We start from the raw sequence: 20,439 nt of genomic DNA, 5'->3' as shown, positions 1-20,439 counted from the left end.
CTTCTGTATCTAAATTTTAGGAGTAATTCTGTGGCTCCAGAAGAATGTGGTTAAAGTTCAGTTATGTTTGAAGTGATAGGAATTTATTCTACTTTTTTTGAGCTGTTAACACTATCAGTAGTTCTCAGAATGTTGACTGTGAAAGTGAATATTAACCAGTTTGTGAGCATAGTCACAAATGCCTGATGGCCATGTGTCCCTGTGAAGGCTGGTATCACTTGATTATCAATTTTTTGTTAATAACAGGAAAGCCTGTGGCTTGTTTACGACTATTTGTTCAAGTCTGTTATTTTCTCTAATTGCCTGTTCAGATCTAGGCTTAGGGACAGATGAAGCAGAGGAGGACTTTGGCGTGTGGCAAGTAAAAACAATGGTGGCTATCATTTTCAGCATGCTCTCTGAAAATTGTGGTAAGTGATCTATTTACACAGAATACTGAAATTTTTTCTCTCTTGATGAATGGCCAGTGGAACTGTCATTCTTAAGTAACCTCTGACCCTGGTTATGTTTAAACTTCCCGCTTTGTTGCAGATCACATATTTACTGACCCTGAAACTGTGAAATACAAGTACGAAACAGGTCCTTGGTAAGTGCCTTTGTCACAGTTCATTACAACCAAAGCTGAGTCTCATCTGCAGCAGAGAAAGCTAGCAAGTGTTTCCCTGCTGTCACTATGGAAGTAGGTTGGATCCTGAGAAAAGTAACGGTGTGTTCAGTAATCTGGTGCACAGACCATAGCTAGTATACTGAATTCTGTGTTTTACTCTGCCTTTAAAGTCACAGCAGGTGAAACGCTGTTCACTGGTTTCTGTTTTGAATGGGAATGAGGTTGACTTATCCTAACCAATCGTGAAAAAATATTTGTGAACGCTCCCTGTGTCAACAGGGGTTTGTGCACTCTGTATGGAGCTGAGCTATGTGATACTTTTGAAGAATTATCTGTGAAGCTGTAGCTGAAGCAAATGAGAAGAAAATCATTTCGAGAGACTGCTTAAGGGGTTTTTCTGTCTGACAGAAGCGTAACTTACGCTTTTGTGAAAGCCTTGATGTCTAGCCAAAGAGTACCTGGATGTATTTTTGTATTTTCAGTTTGTTCTTTGTTCGAATGTCAAAATGGAAGCTATTGACTAAAAGAAATGTTCCTTACCCAGCTTTGGGTGTTTTTTCTGTTCTGCCTCTTCAGAGGCTCATCAAAATGGGCATTTCCCTGTACCATATTTTGATTTGAATTACAACTTTGGAGGCATTTTGACTGTATGCAGATCTCTTGTTGTGGGCTCGTTTTCTAGACAGACAGCTCTGCTTTTCTGCAATCTTTTTTCCTCCTTTTTTTTTTCCGATTTAAATTGAATTTGGCTTAGGCCGACAACAAGCAGAGCAGTTCTCAGTTTTCAAATATACTTCATGAACTGTAGAATCAAATATACTAAGCATAAATAATATAAATTCACATTTAGGACTGCTTCATAATCATATACAATGATTTCAGGATTTAGGATAAAATCTGAAGATTGTTAGAACTTCTGAATGAAATGTGGAAGCTCCTTATTACTTCAGTTTGAGACATTTCTTATTTTTCTTAAAGAACTGGATGTGATGACAACACACCTTGGGCATTGTGTATCTGAAGGGATTATCCCAGTTATCTTTGTTTTCTTTACTAAAATGAGCAGAATTGAAGAATCTCAACGATGAATATACTCTAGATTTTCAATTTAAATGGAAATTTGATAAGATAATGGGAAACCTAGACAAAAGTTTAATTTTACAAATTTATTTTTCTTTCTGTGCAGCAGCAAATCAGAAACAGTGGATAGCGAGACGGTAATACGTGCTAGAGGTTTGCCGTGGCAGTCTTCAGACCAAGATATTGCCCGATTCTTCAAAGGGCTCAATATTGCCAAGTAAGAAGATAAGAACTTGTTTTGCCTTTATCACTTTCTTTAACATCGTGTGTGTTTAATATTTAGCGCGTTCTCTCTCAGAAGTCCATGCTAATGTTTCCCCTGCGCAGAAGCTGAGAAAGTGACAAACGGCGTGAGATCCAACATCACACTGCTTAATTTGTTGGCTTTACGTTCCAGAGGTGGCGTGGCCCTTTGTCTGAATGCTCAAGGAAGAAGAAATGGTGAAGCATTAGTTCGATTTGTCAATTCTGAACAGAGAGATCTGGCACTGGAAAGACATAAGCATCACATGGGTAGCAGATACATTGAGGTAAGAAGTAGCAACTTGAAACAAATATTTGAAAAGCAATCTGACTATTTTAGAGTATGATTTTAAAGAAGAACAAGGTGTGCTCCTAAGTTGCTCAAAGTAAGCAAAATACACTGCCTCACACACGAAAGAGTTGAATGTTGTAATTTTCATGGTTTTTTTTTTCTTTAAGGTTTACAAAGCAACTGGGGAAGAATTCTTAAAAATTGCAGGAGGTAAGTGATCATGGAGCTCAGTGTTACTTTCATTAAATTGTTATAGTTCTGATTTCTCTGTTGGCTGAGGGCATAAGTAATTCCTGAGGTAGCTTTTCCTGCTTTGCTGTCTAAGATTCCTTGACCCTGTGAAACTTTGCTTTCATTTGGTTGACTTAAAGCTGTGAGCGTTTGGACTGTGATCTTAGCAGGCTCAGTTTGCTGAGAGGAAGAGGAGCCTTTGCAGCAGAATTATCTTTGTACCTGACATTAATCTCTTATTTGTTTCAATTTCATTAAAATATGAACAACTTTAGGGGTAAGAGGGTCCACTTTAAGATAAATCAGTTTGGGAGTAAGTAGTGCTTCTGGTCTTCTGTGGGTTTCTTGCTAGCTACTTACTGCTGTGTTGCTCCTTAATGTGCATCTGCTCCTGTGTCCTATGGAATTGGCTGTCCATGCACTATTCTCTTTGTACTAGGTACCTCCAATGAAGTGGCTCAGTTCTTATCTAAAGAGAATCAAGTTATCATCCGGATGAGAGGTCTTCCATTCACTGCTACTCAGGAGGATGTTTTAGGATTCCTGGGGCCAGAGTGTCCAGTCACAGGAGGGAAAGAAGGACTTCTCTTTGTCAAGTACCCAGATGGCAGGCCCACAGGAGATGCATTTGTGTTGTTTTCCTGTGAAGAATATGCACAGAATGCACTTAAAAAGCACAAAGAAATACTTGGGAAGCGTTACATTGAACTCTTCAGGAGCACAGCAGCAGAAGTTCAGCAGGTTGTAACTATTGGCTGTGAAACTCAAAACTTAACAGTTAAAGACTCCTTTCAGTACTTGCACACAAATATCCTGTGGACAAGTGTGGGAGTCTGATATACTAAAGGTGTTTACTTCTGGGAAGGGAAATATGCTTACTGATTGGCAAGGAAAATTGTGTAAATTTTTTTTTCTTTTTTTTTTTTTACTGTCACATTTCTCAGACCATAAAGTAATTATTGGATTATTTTAAATAATTAAATCAATTAATTAATTAAAAGAAATTAATTAATCTGGAACCTGAAAAATTATACTAGAAAAGTTCAAGATTGTAGTAATTACGTGGTAGTAATACTTGAAACGCTGCAATATTGTCTTTAAACTCATCTCCAGTGCACAGAATTGAATGCAAAATTTAAATCTAGCTACATTAAAATAGCTTTTGCTACAGTTGTTTTGTTGGATGCTAAGAATTAGCTGCAGGTATCTCATGTCTGGCGAAAGGAAGTGAGATGTTTCTCAATCAATTCCAATATTTTTCCTCTTTTCTTTCACCAGTTCCTATTACCATCTTCTTAAACCAGTAAAGCACCAGTTTATTTTGGCACCACCAACTTTGTACTGAATCACATACTAAATTTCTCTGCCTGACAGAGTATTTCTAGACTAATAATGCCAAAAAGCGCTATTATAAGATTGCATCTGGCCTTTGAGAAAACAGTGGCTGTATTTATATAGCCTTTTATATATATAATATATTTTAAAAATATATAAGTATATAATATATTTCTGGCCTGAAATGTGTTTTGAGAATAGATTCTTGAGAAAGAGACTCCTATTGAGAGGAATTCCTTTTGCTGAATCGTTACTGACAAAGCTAAAGATTTGTAATCTCTTCATTTGGTGCCTCTTTCAGTGGAAGGTGTTTCTGATAATCACTGTTAAATACATCTTTCAGCAATAGATCCCAATCGTAAGTTGTTCCCTTTGTCACGTGGGATGAGTCAAGAGAAAATAAAATGTTGAGATCAAGGCCTCCTATAGCTCTTACCTTCATTTCAGAAACCCTGTGCCTCAAGATAGTTTTTCTGGTTAAACAAGGGTCTTTGTTTATTAACCTGTTAGCTTTATGAATGAATTAGAGCTGGGCTTTTTACTTGTCATTTATTTCAGGTCTCAGTTCTTTTAAATTGGCTGGCTTTAATTTATCCTAATCTAAGAAAAAACTGTAAGTGGCAGTACTGATATATTAGTGAAAATGTTGTTCCCAAATGCTTCTTTTTGGGATGGTCAGAAATGAACTGTTATCTTTTAATGTAATGAACTTACAAAAGTCTGTTAGTAGAGTCTAGCAGGTTAAATATGTCAGATCTGTATTGTCTTCCTTCTGAGTTATGAATTTGAAACGCCCAACAGAAAGCTGCCCACAGAAATTTGTTTTAAGAAAATGTTTTTCTCTGATGTTGGACGTGGATTTATTGAACTGTATGAAATAGCGTTGTGGAAACTGATTTGTGCTTAACTAGATGCTGTGTAAATCTCTATCCAAGTGTTTTTTTCCTTACAGGTACTTAATCGATACATGTCAACACCTCTTATTCCCACCCTCCCAACTCCCATCATTCCTGTTATACCCCCACCATATACAATTGCCACGGGTAGCATACGGGACTGTGTCCGGCTTAGAGGCCTTCCTTACACTGCTGGCATTGATGATATCCTGGACTTCATGGGAGATGCCACAGCTGATATAAAGCCTCATGGAGTTCACATGGTCCTTAATCAACAGGTAACAGCACTGCATGAAAGCTAAGTTATTGAAGATGTTATTTCCAGTTATTGGAGATGGTTAGAAGTCATGGTACCCTACCTATTATTTGCTATGCCTTAGGTCTTCTATAATTTTGAGAAAATACTTCAATATATGTCTTTTCTTCTCCCACATTGTGCCCTCCCTTCTACATACGTATCTGTTTTCCTTTCTGTACGTGTAGGCTTAAGGTAGGGGAGGACGATGCTTGTGGCAGGACTTGTTACAATAGCTTTGTCTTGGAGGCTGCCTTGAAATAGTCCTTTGTGTTTCAGACAAGTTCTGGAAATACACAGAATAGAAATGGCTTTTTTTTTTTTTTTTTTAATTCAGTGGTAGCTGCATTGTTTGAGTGGCATTTTTGGACTTCTTTTTCTAACATGACTAAAGACTTACTGGAGTTTAAAGGAAGCTGCTTATTTAACTTATGTTTTGGGTATATTTTATTGGTGCAGCTATAAGGATATTTTTTAACTTGTCTTCCTGAGTCAAGAATAAGCACCATTGACCACAGAAGCATTGAGATGCTACTCTTTGTGTAAATAAATGAGAGAGATCTACAGCATCTTCATCTCCTGGAGATGTTGGAAATTCAAACGGAAAAGATCAAGTGTGGCCTGATGTAATGTGAATGTTAGCTCTAGTCTTTTTTCTGCAGAAGGAGGTAGTATTAAGTTAACTGGGTGATGGATACCTAAGTCTTGCCTTTTTGCTTCTAAAAGTAATGATTGACTTATTAGTACTAGATACAGAAGAACAATATGTAAGTAGGTATTTATCTTGGGACTTTTTGCATTTCTTGTGTTCTGAATGGTTAAATTACACATTAGCTTATTGCTTTTTCTTTTCCAAAGGGACGACCATCAGGTGATGCTTTTATCCAAATGAAATCTGCTGACAAAGCCTTTATGGTGGCTCAAAAATGTCACAAAAAAATGATGAAGGACCGTTATGTGGAAGTATTCCAGTGTTCAGGAGAGGAGATGAACTTTGTTTTAATGGGTGGCACTTTAAATCGTAGTGGCTTATCCCCACCGCCATGTAAGTTACCATGTAAGTCTGCATTTCTTCTGCTCTCTGCTGCTAAAGGCTGATATGTGGTAGGTGCTGAAGCTTTGTGGCCTTTCGCCTTTTGACTTGGGTTTTGCCATGATCAATAATCATTCATCTGTATACATGCTGAGATTGGAATTGTTCCCTCTGGGCAATAATGGGACTGATTGGAGGCATTTTTTTTTATTGAATTTTCGGTGGTGCATAGAGGGCAGCAAGGCCTTGCCAGTGAAATAGTTGCACACTTTGCTTTTTGTGGGTGTACTGTTCTTCTGAGCTCTGCAGTGGACTTGCTTGTTGTGAAATCTACTTGGAATTAGAGGGATTTTTAAAAAGGGAATAATTCTGTACTCTAGCTGTCAATGAGTGCTCTTTCTGTCTTGCTTTAGAGCATTAAGAAGGTACTCTTTGGGTATAGCTAATTATGGTTCTCTTGTCTCACAGAGAACGACTTCTGTTAGAAAGAAGAAAGGGTGTGTTGGTGTGCACGCCTGCTTTCTCTATGCACATGGCTTTATGCTTTCTTTGAATAACTCTGAAGTTCCCTACTTACCATTTACATATAGACAGGGGTGCTCAACTGTAGGAGTTGTGAACTCTTAGGAAGAACTCGCTTCAAATGCTACAGTTTTCTTTCGCGGAAATGCGGCTCAGGGAGAGGCTAGAGAACAATATTTGTATGTGTTCATAAATCATACCTGGATGTTAAGCTCACTGGGATGAGCAAGTCCTTTCTTAAAGCCAGGGATCTGCGTTCTGACTGCTTTTTGTTCTCATATCCTGGTTTGTTTTTAGGTCTTTCTCCACCAGCTTATGCTGCTTTTCAAACAGCAGCTGTGATCCCAGCAGAAGCAGCGCTTTACCAGCCACAAGCCCTCTTGCCAACAGCAAGGACTCCCCAGGCCTCAGCTGCTGCTCCTCCAGCTGTTACCTACTACCCAGCTCAGGCTGCTCAGCTTTATATGAACTACACAGCTTACTATCCCAGGTATCCCCTAGACTCGGCTGCTTCTCTTGTCATTTTATTGCGATAGATTAGGCAGCTGTGTAATTACCTTTCAATAGCTATTTAAATTGTAGATAAATGCTGAGAAATTGTTGATCAGTGGAGACATTTTAACTACTCTGTGGCCTTTTAATGATGCTCACCCTTCTCCATAGGATCTGGTTGAACCTCGCAATAATGTAATTCTAATGTTTAGCAGCATTTTTGGCATTGATGTGATGTCATCAAGGCAGTTCTATTTCTTGGCTAAATACGAAGCCATGCCTCTACTGTCTTCTCTTAGCTTGATGTTGTACTTACAATACTGTTTTCATACTGAAAGGCTTATAATAGATACATACTAACTTAAATGTCTTATATCAATGAGACCAAAAAAATACTTTGTATACAGAGCAAATTATCTCCGCCTTTCTTCCCTCACTGATGTTATCAAGATGGTTCACTGTAGCCTGGTGGTTGGATCTGTGGGGAAATAGTTTATTGGCTCTTCCTAGGCTCATGACAATAGCCTGAGTACATGGTAACTTGTCAGATGGGCCTTGAATGGAGATACTGCTTTACTCACTTTTTGTGGCTTAAAAGCACCAGATTTTTTTCCCTTGATCTTCGTTCTACAATTTTTCTCCCATGCTTTCTTCATGGTTTTGTTAATGATCTTAGAAGAAGTCATCTGCAGCTCGTTTTTCTCCTCCCCAGTGGAACATCTGCTTTTTTTACCTTATCAACTACAAATGCTGGCTGTTTTCCTCTATGTCCCTTCTGCAAGTCATTAAATGCTGAAGAGAAGTTGGAAAAATTGACAAAGTTTCTATATCAAAGCTGCTTGTTACCTTTTTTTTTTTTTTTAACCTTATTCTTATATTTGAACTCTCAGTTTTTCTCTGCGTGCTAAAATCAGTTATTTCTTTTGATAACAATTTTGCCTCTTCTCTCTTATAGTCCTCCAGTATCCCCTACCACAGTGGGATATCTTACAGCTCCTCCAGGAGCTGTAGCTGCTGCTGCCACTGCCACCCACACTCCACTTCTACCCCAGCCTGGAGCATTAGTCCGAATGCAGGGTTTGCCATATAACACAGGAATGAAGGAGATTCTAAGTTTCTTCCAGGGATACCAGGTTAGTGTGAAGTCACTCTCCCTCCCTGATGTTTTATTTATACCTTTAAGTAATGATCAAACCAAGCAAGACTGCTTTTGGAAATTGATCAACAAGTATACAATTTCAGCGTTATTTAATTGACAGACAGTAGTAGTAAAATTTGCTCTATTTTTTATGTAATAAACACAACTGAATTTGAAGGCAACGATCTAGTGCTCACATGAAAGACTTGTTAAAGACTGCTCAGAACAGAGTTCTAGTTAACAGGCTGCGATGCAAGTCGCCACACCCAGGTTACAAAAGAGGAGAGGTGCCAGTGTCAAACTCTTGCTTGGGCCATTTGTTTTGCTTGTAGGCAGCAACACATGCCTATAAGCAAAATAAACACATTTGCATTACAGCTATTCCAACTGCATTACACTGCAACCTGAAGAGAACAGTGTTCTCCAACGCGGGTTGTACTGATAGCAAGTATGCTAAGTGCTGCTATAGGTAACTTCAGTCAGTACCTGCTGCTTCAATACTGTATCAGTAGGAAAGCATAGAAATTCATCTCCTAGAGTAAAATAAAAACAAAACAAAACAAAACAAAAAAACTACCATGTGCAAAGACTTTTTTTTTCAGCAGTCTATATTTGAATTTGTGGAATGGGTCTTTCCATGTCATCTTCTTTTGATCTTGGAGGATATTGTATCTACATATATCTATGTTTTGTCATCAGATATTTACTAAAATGGAAGATAATTGAGTGTGGTGTGTATTCTGATGAGTATTTATCTTGTTTGGGTGACAACATTTGCACAAATGCCAGAGCTTTCCTTTGGTACTACTCAGAAGACCTGACTTAGAATCTGCTTGGAGTGTCTCGAGCACCTGTTAAGTGGTATTCATAAAAAGAATGCAATTTTTGCATGAGTTTGTCTTAGAAAATTCAGTAGGTTGGTGAACAGTGGTATTGTTAAAGGCTGGAATTGTTTTGTTTTGTTGAGCATATTTGTTTAGCAGTTAACATGAAACATTCAGGCATGATATATTTTTTTTCATCCTGAAGGACAGTAGGCATTAGTTTGTAGAACCAGGTATTTGCTATGCAAATGTATGCAGAATATGAACAGGTACTTAAATATATACGTCCTCAGTTTTAAGTATTTGGAAGATACGTGCCTCTTGAGGCATCTCTTAAAATGTTACAGTTATGTTCACAAATAATTTTGCATACATGTTTTTTTCAGTGGAAAAATGTGAGGGTCAATTTGTAACAGGTGTGCTGAATTTTTGACACGCTAAGAACATGCTGAACTTAGTTGTATCTTTAAGGATTTTTCTTCAACAGAGCATCTACAGAGTTAAAACTAAATCAGGTGTTTATGGATTTATTCCCTTTTCTCTCCCCCTTCTTACACCTCCTCCCCAACAGAGCGATAATAATTTGTTTCTTATCTGTTGATACTTCACTCTTTTTCACCTGACTGGGTTTTTTTGATGGATAGACAGTGGCTGAATTAAAACCTTAAGTGAGGACTGAGTTTTCTAAACTGAAATTCAGCCAGAAGTGTAAGTGTGCTGTTGAAAAAGGACATGGTCCTATCCTGGGATTGGAGCAAGTCGGTGACTTCCAATATCTTCATCCACTACATCTTCAGTTTAGTGAAGCTGGACTTTGGGTCTGGTACTGCATTTGACCTTGTACTTTTTTCTGCATTTAGAGATTAGCTTGTAGCATTTGATTGCACAGTTAAATGTTTGAAATTAATAGAAATTTTACCACAATGTGAAAGCAATTTATATTCTTCTGCTGCAACCTTGTGTCGTCATCAGTTACTTTATTAAATTGGTCACCTCTTTGATTTCTTTAGAAGATGTTGTCCAAATGAGCTCGGGTTCAATATCTTAAAGGAGCCAAGGAGTTATTTTGAATTGTTCTTGGATCCCACATGTGGTAATGCTAGTTTTATAATCCCTCATTCCTTTAGGGGAAAACTGAGGTGGTGACTTGCTTTACTGGGACAATATTGAGTCTCTGGAGGAAATACTAATTTTCTTTTTTTTTTTTTTTCCCTTCTCCTCCTCCTCATGTTATGTATTTCACTTACTGCTGCTGCCCAAGGATGTATTGCTCGATGCTTCTGGTCACTTATAAAGTGAGCCCTTAATAATTGTCAGTGTTCTGGGCATGGTTTTAATCTCTGCATAACTAATTGATGTTGGTATTCAATGGGCTTGGGAAACAGATTGGAGAAGCTGAAATTGAAGGGTGATTTTTTTTCTCCTTGTCTGAAAGGAACAAGTTTTTGAGTTCCTGCTTTACGCTCTGTTTTCTTCCTTCAGTCTTCATGGGCTCCATATATTGCATGTATGCACACGTTGCTATTGAAGTGAAAACACCTTCTGTACCAGACCTGCCTCATAAAAGACAGTCTTTGTGTATAATGGGCTTTAACAAGCTGGTCTCAACATCAGTACATGCTTCTAATAGTAAATAACGTAAACATCTGCAGATCAGCATTTTATCACTTATTTCCATTTTCAATTATTTTATCAGCACAGTTCTCTTGTTGAGTGGTTCACATAGCTCAATTTCTTCCTATAGTTATGCTTTTTTTGTTGTTTTTACCATTGAAAATTCCTCCCAGCTTGCATGTGTTTAATGCATTTTGCATTAAACAATCTTAGAAAGCTTGTGAATAATCTTAATAGCGAATCTTGGAGATAGTAACTTTCCCAATCACCTTTCTGTATGATGTTGTAGTGCACTGTAACATTTAAAATAGCCAGTATTAAAACTTTCTGATTTAGTAATTACTCTGTTAAACTGTTGTTTGTTTTTTCTAAGTTGTGTTCTGTTGTAGCTGGGCCGGTGATTTCACTCCAGTCATGTACAGGATTTGTAGCTAAAAGATGCTTGAAGAGGGGAAGATCATTAACAACAAAAAAAAAGTGTTTATAATTCAAAGTGGACAGCGGTTCTTTAAAAATGTAGTGGGCTTACATGCCTTTTATCTGCAGCTGTATAGAACTTGCAGTGTGTTAATCCTCCAACTCTTCAGGGACCCAAAATTCAAGACTTGCTGGAGTGGGAAGTTGTACTTAAAACCGTAATAAGGAGGTAGAGGGGGAAGGATGGATGGCTAAATTCCAAGAACATTAACAACCTTTCTCCCTTGTATCAGGACAGCAGGCTTCATTGTTACAGACTTCTTAAGGACTAGTTCTTTTTCTCCGAAATGCATGTTTGAACAAAGAACTATTCTCTCTTTCCATTGGGTTCCTTTTGAAATCTGATGCTCCATAGTCAGAGAGGGATAGCCACTGTCTGTGTGCCTGTTCTTGGCGCAGCACCTTCGGTCCAGGGAAGGGAATAAGGGGATACGATGGAGAAATCCCACTTACTGTTGCTTTGTTCCTAAATTTATCTTCTTTCTGAAACTTTGTTCTTGTAGGTAAAGCCTCTGTGAGCATGGGATTAGTAAATTAGTGGTTACAGTTTCTGTCAGTTGCCTCCTGCGTTTGATGCAGCAAAGTAAGGCAGTACTCCAAGCTGTGATTTTCGTCATCTCTTTTAGGACAGAGGTGTTTGTTGTTGTTTTTTTTAATATACATCTGCCACTTAATATTATTAAAGATTATTATAATACATACTATTTAATATTATAGTGTTATTTAATATACATGAGTTGAAATGCCTCTGCCAATTCAAATGTTAATACCTAGAAGGGTAGATACACTTGTACAATAATTCACTGGCTCTATTAAGAAACAACACATTCTTCAGCAAGCATTGTTTTGCTTTACTTTTGACAATGTCTGTCAATGTCCCTGTTTTTCAGTCCCCTTTGTTCAGTATGTATGCATATTCCTTCTGTCATCATGCATCCCCCTGTCCCCGCTGAGTGGATGTGGGGGAGAAACTGCTTGCTTCTGAATCACAGGATCATTTAGGATGGAGGGGAACTCTTCGCATCAACTTCAGCCCAGCCCTTGAAGAGCCATGGGCTCAGCAGGTGAAAAGGCAGCAGTCTGAGGAAAGAAGCTGTGTTTCAGTTCAGAGAAGCAAAGAAGGTGGGACTGAGATGATAAGGAGGATACTGGAGACTGGAACAATGAGATATGCTTATAATTTTATTGCATTTAAAGGCAACTATTGCAGTATTTCTTATTGATTGTTTGTCTGTTAAGGGTAGAGTTCAAAAATACAGTATGAAGTTTCATATTGTCTCAGTAATACTTATGGCAAGCAAGCTCTAGAACCTAGCTCAGTGAAGTTGCAACTGGTCGTACGAGGCGTTTAAATCGCTGGGTGGAATTTCTCAGATCTAAATGGAAGCAGAATTTGGCCACCAGCAGAACAGTATTTTCATTTGGAGCACTGGGATTATAGATTCAGCCTGGATTTTACACTGTCCATCCTGAGTTGTTTGATGTTTTTATTTTGCATGGGTTTCTGAATTGTGAACAGAATCAGAAGTATTCACGATTGTGTTTTTAATCAGGCAAACTAAGGTAGTTTCTATTTCATTCACATGTTTTTGTTCCCCACTTCTTTTTCCTGTCTTCGTTTGCAATAGTTCTTTTTGTGTAACCTGTAAATTTGAATAATTTACTATTCCATAACTTATGCTTTAATTAAATGCAATCTCACTTTCACTTGCTGTGATTGAAAGCTACTTCTATCATTAGGTATTTTTATTTCCATTTTCTTTTTCAGGCCTATGGCTAGGCCTAAGCTACAACTTCCATGTTTCTTTGCTGGGTAATTTTCCTACTTTCATGTTTTCCTCATTGCTTGTGTTTTGAACACTTGCCCTCAGTAGAAATTGTAGACCTTTACTTACTATACATCTACTGATAATCTAAAGTATGTACTATCTTGAGACATTCTTTCCAAAGAGTAAACTTACATTTTGTAGATTTGTTTCAAGGGCAGGTCTGGGAACTGATAAATCTAATATTTGCACGTTCTGGTTGCCCTGGCAGAGACTATCTGGAAAATACTTCTTATATTTGTCTTTTACTTACTGGCATGGTTCTAGATGTAAGAGGTGGCTAGAAATAGTAGTAAAAATTCTGAGAGTCTCTTTTCTTTTTTGTTCTCTGGGCTCTTGGTTTTTGTTCTCTGTGGAAGGTGTATATTGTGATGGTTGATTTGGTTTTGTTTTTTTTCTTCAGCTTCGCTTTGGATGAATACAATGTGTATTGTACACCCAAGTATAGTATCATTTCCTCCCTAAGCTGGCAGGAGACTTCTTGTGTTATAAAAATATCAAAGAAAGCAGTATGTGTACTTTGTGTGCATTTGGCAATCTTCTAAAAAATATTAATGCAAAACCATTTTCGGGGACATAGAAAACTCTCCTTGCCACTGAAAGGTTGTTCTGTAACTTGAGTTGTGGTAGACATTGTCATCTGGGTTACAGGAACCACTCCAGTAGCGTTTGTAGCATGTGCAGGTATGCTCAGTCCTTTTCCAGGATATGTCAGTTTGGAGAGACAATGAGAGACATGCAAAACAATGTTCCATGTTTCCCAAGATAATCCTTCTGATCATAGATCTCATATTTGTACCAGGCTCCCCGGCAGTGTGCATGATAACTGTTCAGATTCAAGATCTCAAGTATTTCTTAAATAAAACCCACATATGTGGGGGTTTTATCTTCTATTCCTTGGTGTGACTGTACTGTGCAGCCAGTGTTTTTATTTGAAATATTCTACAAGTCTGTTGTGATGCAGTTAATCTGAGTAGCTTTTCTTTTTTTATGTGGAAATAAGCTATATTAGTATAAATGCCTTTGAAAAAATCTATTAAGTACATTCATGCTGGGACATCATTTTTGTTTGGCTATGTTGATGTCAAGTCTGTATAATGCAAGTATTTTATACAGCTGAAGTGTGTTTAGTACTCTGCACTAGAGAAGCTGCAGATTATTTCCATGACTGCATAGAAGATCTGAATGAGATCTGTACACTTCTAATCCCAGTATGCATGCTGAAAGATGCTTAGCTGTCCCAGTGAGAGTCATTTCTGGAGCGTGATTGTGCAGACTTAAAATATTTGTTAACTAATGCTGTCTCATGAGTACAAGTTGAAAAGGAATACTTCATGGTCTAAACTGTTTCCTTTTGTTAATTAGGAGCAGCTCAAATACACAGTTCAGAATATTCCCCACGTGCTTATACTTCAATTGCATTTTTACAACCAGTAATTCAGTTGATGGTTGTTTTTCAATCTTGCTTAAAAATAGCATCTGTCAAATTCACTGTCTCCTGCCAGTTGTTATAGCTAATGCTCTTAATTGTGGTTGCAAATGATAGCCTGTGTGGCTTGCTGTACCAGAACTGTTCCTTCTCTTGCTGATTATCATATGTCACACTTGTACTGTAGTATGCACCTGATGACTACAATGGCCTTATTCAGCTGAGCGAACAAGCAAGGAGTGTGTTACAAGCACCGAAAGAGTGGGTCTGTTTGTAACTCTTTGTAACTTCCAAAGAAGGTAAGATGCAACTCGAAGCAACTGGATCTCCAATGGTGTATGGGAAGCTAAAGCAGGGTTTCTTGATGCAGTTTTTGTTTTCTTTCCCCCCTTCTTAGCTTGCGTCAGGATCCTTGCTTTAATCTTTTGCTTTTGTCCTATTAAAAAAAAAATAATCTACTAACCTAAGCAAAAAGGCCAATCATGATCTGTAATTGGTGGAGTAGCTGTGGTGAGATTGCCTGGTTTTGCTCAGATAGTGTGTTAGCCTTCCAAAAATGTTTGTTTTCATGTAAAGCTTTCAGTCCAGTATCTAACATACAGGCAGATGGTCTTTTTTTTTTTTTTTCTTGATGTGACTATAGAATGTGTGCACAAAATTCCCAAACCTCTGGATCTTTTCTCTGCCTCTTGATCTCACTGCAGAAATGTGAACTACTTTTTTTGTTTTGTTTTGTTTTTAGGAGAGATTTTTTGGTATAGTGGTTTTCTAATACCACAAACTAATGGCATACTTTTCAGTACTACCATATACTTTGAAGAGAAATGCCATTGATACTTAGGTGCAATTAATCATTTCTATTGTATTCCATTCAAAATGCTACTGATTAGTTGCTGTGGGATTTTTTCCCCCTTTTGGAGGGTTTAAAAAAAGTTTCAGTGCAACAAAAGGGTAATCAAATACTTTGCCTTAATAGCAGTATGTTCATGCCCTCCGTAATCAACGTAACTACTCTCATATAATCAGCATTTGCTCAGTTGTTTTTGAATTACTTGCTTTATAATGTTACTATTAGATCTGCTAAGGAGAAGACGGAGCAGAGGCTGCATTTTCTGTGGTATGCAGAATACCTGCTACTACTTGGAGCATTTTTGTGTTTATGCAGACTGGGACAATCCATTTGTCTCTCTTCTTTTACCCAGATTTTCTGGAAATCCAACCAGCAATAGGGTTCTACTGTGTATTAGATGGAAATGGTCTTTGACTAGAAAAGAAGTTGTAGAGTAGCTCAATGTGAATTCTACATACTTCAAAGATTATAGATACCATTCCTGCTGTCTTCTGTGCTCAGCAGTCTAACTATGCTCCATGTATGTTTTCAACTGATTTTTAACAGCATGGTTTAGCTTAAATAGAGGACCAGCAGAAAATGACTTGCTGTTACAAGGATCAGCACTAAAGAGCTATTTTAGAGCAGACTATCTCAGATTTGTGCAATTTTTCTCTTTGAGCACAGTGTCATTCTGAAATAAAACTCAGTTTATTTCTAAATCTGAACTGGGCTTCAGACATGATGTTTTGTCTTTGAATTTCTTCCTGCATGCTATTTCTTAACTAACTTTATAAAATGAAATGGATGTGAAGTCTGTGCTAGCTGTCCTTATGCTATGTCCATGCTTTTAGTTTCTAAAATATGTTGTTGCTTCTATCTTTAAGAATGATTTTATTGCCTGCCAAATATTTGGGTTTGTGAAGCTCCGGCATGTGTTGCTTTATTTTTCTATGTTTGAATGTAAAGCTGATCAAAAACTTCTTCTGATAATAACTGAGAAGTCTAGTATTCATTTCAGACAGTGAGGCATACATGAATTCTATTCAACTTCAGTATTTTGATCCTTCATAAGCTCAGGAGGGCATATGTCACATGAACTCAAGTCAGGAAAATACTCCTAAAATGGTTGGCCTTGCAGCATAGCTTGTGTGTTTTGTTTGGCACTGAATTCTGCAACAGACTAATCTTGTATGCTGGGCTTTTTTTTTTTTTAATCCTTCAGTCTTTTGTTTAGAAATTTCACTCAGATCCATTTCTGTCCAGTGTACAAGTGGGACTTCTGAACTTAACCTGTACAGGTTTCCAGTGCTGTAAGAGATGGCTGGGTACCACAGGGGAGCAGACACATCTGCTTTAAACTCAGCATTTTGAAACTGTCTTCCATATCAGGCACTGCAGGTGCACTCTGCAGTAAATAACTAATTTAATTTGCTATCCTGTCTTTTTCTTAGCTTCCTTAAAATGATTAAAAAGTTTTCCTTGGTTCAGTAAGATTTGGTGCAGTACTTCAGCTTTCTTTCACTGAGAAGTCTTTCTTGCTTTGTAAACCTGGGTTAAGATCAGTGGATCTTCACAACACAGAGCTGTAATACGTCTGTCTCTTTTTGTAATCTTCGCATGCAAGTCACATGCTGTTACTGCCTTTGTCAGTTGGCCAGTAGTCCACATATTACAAGAATTACCTTCTGAATGCTTACATTTTCTTGCTCCTTTAATCCTTTATTAATGTCTAAGTCTTTTTGATCAACCTTTAAGCTGAATTACTTCTCTAGCAAAAACTCTGCATGGAATTATGTCTACATCATTCTGTTCAGTACACCAGCAGAGTAGGAGCTGCTGCTGAAAGCATATTTCTGTTAATCTGTGGTCTCTTCTCTTTTTTTCTCATTCTTGCATCCAGAAGCTCTTCACTGCAAACACAGGACTGGAATGAACCTGATACAGAGAATGAAAAAACTGCTGTTCCAGATGTCATCTCTGGTTTTAATAGCACATTTTCCTTTTGTCTTTTTGTACCATTGCAGCTCCACACAGATTCCATCCTCATGCTTTACAACTTTAGTGGCCAGCCCAGTGGAGAGGCATTGGTGACTTTTCCAAGCCTGGATCTAGCTAAGAAAGCAGTGGCTGAGAAAAATGGACAGCTCCTGGGAGGCTGCTGTGTAGAACTGTTGCTGGTCTAACTAAACACACTCTGGGGCATGGGGAAGGAATGTCGTGCTGAACACTGTGCCTTTTACAAAATAAGGAGTCTTCCCTTGCCACCCCTGCAGCGTCAAATGTGCCTTTTCAACATGCTGTGTTGGAATGTAGAATGGTACATGTCCTGTATTTAATTTGAAAAAGGGTGTATTGTATGCCAAAGATAAAGCAACAGGAAAATATATGCAGTTAATTTACTTATTCTCTTATGTACTTGTTTGAAAATAAGCAAACCCCTTATTGGCAACTTGTTAATTCTGAAGACAGTCTAATAGCACTTCAGCTGTCGCAGCCATGGGAGGAACCTATTGCCTGTTCAGTAGCATTTGAAGTGGAAAGTGAAGCTTGAGTCATTCAGATTCTTCTGTGTTTAGTTTTTAAGAGTTTACACTCGGCAAAGTGTCTGTTTTTTGTAGAATTGAAATGTCTTTATAAAGGGCTTTTGGAATGTGTAGCATTCCCAACTCAAAGCATATAGCTCATTGATTTTTTTTTTTTCATGGTTGTTCTTGATTGGAAAATACCAGGATGCTGGACCCCAAATACAGTTGTGCTTTCTCATGTTTTCGTTATGTTGTTTTGCAAAAGCCATATTTGTCTTTCCTACCAATGTACTGCTGCCAAATGTGTAAAGCAAAAAATAAAAACAATGGCAAAAACGGAAGAATCCTCTGTGCCCAACCAGAATTCCCTACCCAACCCCAAATTTTTAATCTCTACAGGACAAAAATGGCACATAAACCTGAGTACTAATAAGTTATATTTTTTTATTTAAGCATAATAGCTTTCAAATACTGTATTAAAGATTTTGCTCTAGTTTATGTGCATGCGATTTGTTTACATCTTTGAACTACTTTATTTGTATATTATGAAACAACAAGATATGTTGAAATCTAAATTCTCTAGTGCATGCTTTTTTCTTTGTGTGTATATACATAAGCTAGAAGTACTTTGTCATGTAGCATGTGTTTAAAAAAAAAAAAAAGACATCTGCTGTAGAAGCACTAAATGACTTTGTTTTTACCGTGCCTTACTTCAAAACTATTCCAAGTGCAATACCAGCAGAGCAAAACATGAGTCCTTTTGTGACATGTTCATGGATGTCTGGATTGATTTTTTTTTTGTTTGTTTTGTTAGCGTACAATGCGTTGTACTTAAAGGAACTGAATGATGTATGCTTCTTTATATTACAACGAATAAAAGAGATGCTTACGATGTGTGTTGGTTTCTGAAAGTAACTTATGCTTTAACGTAATGTCACGGGGCATCATTTTCTCATAGTAACCTTTTATCTACTCTGTTCACCCCTTGACTTCAGAAGAGTGTATGTATTTTGTGAGGGAGTGCGTAGGGGTGTCTGTTGTTTTTCAAATGTTCTGGTAAGCCAGAAATGTGTGTGGTAAACACTTATTTTTCAGTGGAACTCTTCTCAGAGAGTGTTGTAACATTTCATATGCTCACTTCTCATTCTGGTGCCAGAAGAAATTTAGTATGGAACCTGAAATCCAAAAGTGCACACAGTTTCCACTGCTGATGAGTCATTCCCTTTTCTGTGTAATCCAAGTGCTGCTTTTTGTTGTGACAGAGCTCGATATAATTTCTGCAGAAAAAAAAATGAAGAGGGAAACATCTGATTAAGATGGTTCAAATCAAACATACCCAATTATCTCATGCCACAGCTGCTGTCAACGTTACCACCTCCAGGTGAAGCCTTGCTGCTCACAGCTGTGATGGATGATGCTGTTTGGTGCTCTACGGAGGCTGTTAGCAGCAGGCTCGCTTCAGGCAAATCCTGCAACCAGAAACAAATCTGAGAGGAACTTTCACAGAAGGTAGAACCACGCCATTATAATTACTGCTCTTCTCGTGTTTCTGAGTACAGAAGGTAGAAACTTATTTAGCAGACAGTTTATTGCACTGCTATATTGTGCCACACCACCGTTGACCACATCTCGCGGCTTTGCCAGCAGTTGAAAAGACTTGTTCTTCTCTTAGTACCCTGCATTAAATCCGTGATTGTCTGCTATCTGAAGTGATGCTCCGTTTACCCGGGAGCATCTCCTTTCTTACGGCCCCTTCCCTGTTCCTAGGCGAGCCTTCCTCCACACCCTCAGTGCTGAGGGAGGCTGCGGCCGTTGCTCCCCTCAGCGCCGGCTGCGGCGGTGCTCCGCTGCTCCCGGCGGCCGCTCGGCCCCGGCTACGTGGCCAAAGCCCCACGAAATCAAAAGCAAACGAGGCTTGCGAGCCTCCGGACCTCTTTTCCTCGTCGGTTGCCCCAGGACGGTCGGCTGTAAGGCCGGGGTTGGGAGAGAAGCCTCGAGGAGCCGCAGCGGGCTGCGCTGACCCGCCTCAGCCTCCCCGTGGTGTGTCCCCTCCGCTCCGGGTTTCCTCCCTCGCCCAGCAGCGCTCCACGTGCACGTGAACCCGGATAGCCGAGGCCCGGCTGGCGGCCCGAGGCGCCGTGGCACAGCTGTGTGCTGCCGAGGGGAGGGGCGGTGCGGGGCGGGCAAAAAAAGGCCGCGGGAGCAGGTGCGACTCGTGCTGCTGAGGGCCGCGTGCTGCTGCTGCGTGGTGCGGCCGCCTTCACGCCGACAGCTCTGTGCGAACGGATCGCGGCTTCCCTCGCGTGCTTCCAGATGACGACTTGCAGCGCTGGAGAATTCACGGTAAGGTCGAAATTCACTTTTTTTTTTGTCTTTGGTGTGCGCGTTTATTCTTTGCAATTGAATTTTTTGACCTGCCACATCGCAGAGAGTGCATTGAGGAGTTTATTTGCGTGTTCCTGTTTGCTTGACGCTGGTGGTTGTACATAGGAATTACTGATACGTTTGTCCTTTCGTGTGTTGCTCCCAGTTTTGGGAGAAGGTGCTGCGTGCTTATTAGCTGAGATTGAGGTGAGTTGGGACTGAAGAGCTTTGAAAGGCAGCTCCCTGTGCTTATGGCTGCAGCTGTGCTTCTGGCTCAGGTGTTCTGTGCTGGAATTGCTTCATCTGCAGAGCAAACTCTTGCCCTATGATAAGTTTTGCTTGTTTATGTTAATGAAGATAGTTTCAGTGAACGTTAGCTGGTGA

The 20,439-nt window shown here is 38.9% G+C and overlaps 1 protein-coding gene and 1 long non-coding RNA gene across 9 annotated transcripts in view; one reads left to right on the top strand and one right to left on the bottom strand.

Moving 5' to 3' along the window:
* Positions 1-18,583, top strand: part of ESRP2 (epithelial splicing regulatory protein 2) — a 44,003-nt gene extending 25,420 nt beyond the window's left edge. For 3 of the 8 annotated variants that reach the window (XM_042877077.1, XM_042877078.1, XM_042877076.1), the window contains exons 6-16: positions 312-410; positions 532-586; positions 1,794-1,904; positions 2,085-2,217; positions 2,390-2,432; positions 2,893-3,194; positions 4,741-4,962; positions 5,838-6,036; positions 6,832-7,024; positions 7,982-8,159; positions 17,191-18,583. In XM_042877077.1, the coding sequence (XP_042733011.1) occupies positions 312-410; positions 532-586; positions 1,794-1,904; positions 2,085-2,217; positions 2,390-2,432; positions 2,893-3,194; positions 4,741-4,962; positions 5,838-6,036; positions 6,832-7,024; positions 7,982-8,159; positions 17,191-17,349 (1,694 nt within the window). In that variant the 3' untranslated portion in view covers positions 17,350-18,583. Of the gene's footprint in view, positions 1-311; positions 411-531; positions 587-1,793; positions 1,905-2,084; positions 2,218-2,389; positions 2,433-2,892; positions 3,195-4,740; positions 4,963-5,837; positions 6,037-6,831; positions 7,025-7,981; positions 8,160-14,521; positions 14,634-17,066 lie in introns of all 8 variants that reach the window. The other 5 variants (XM_042877083.1, XM_042877084.1, XM_042877082.1 and 2 more) reach the window with 5 other exon arrangements.
* A 118-nt stretch (positions 18,584-18,701) lies between these two features.
* On the bottom strand, positions 18,702-19,753 carry LOC122183244. The gene is made up of 3 exons (XR_006180168.1): positions 19,623-19,753; positions 19,067-19,160; positions 18,702-18,968 (listed from the first exon to the last, which is right to left on the bottom strand). It is a non-coding gene; the product is annotated as an uncharacterized LOC122183244 (long non-coding RNA).
* Positions 19,754-20,439: the final 686 nt, after the last annotated feature.

The sequence above is a fragment of the Lagopus leucura genome, unplaced genomic scaffold, assembly GCF_019238085.1.
Source record: "Lagopus leucura isolate 7727_CA_CO unplaced genomic scaffold, USGS_WTPT01 Super-Scaffold_100017, whole genome shotgun sequence".
Lineage (NCBI taxonomy): Eukaryota > Metazoa > Chordata > Aves > Galliformes > Phasianidae > Lagopus > Lagopus leucura.
The sequence above is the reverse complement of the archived record's forward strand: the minus strand, read 5'-3'. Positions and strand labels throughout refer to the sequence as shown.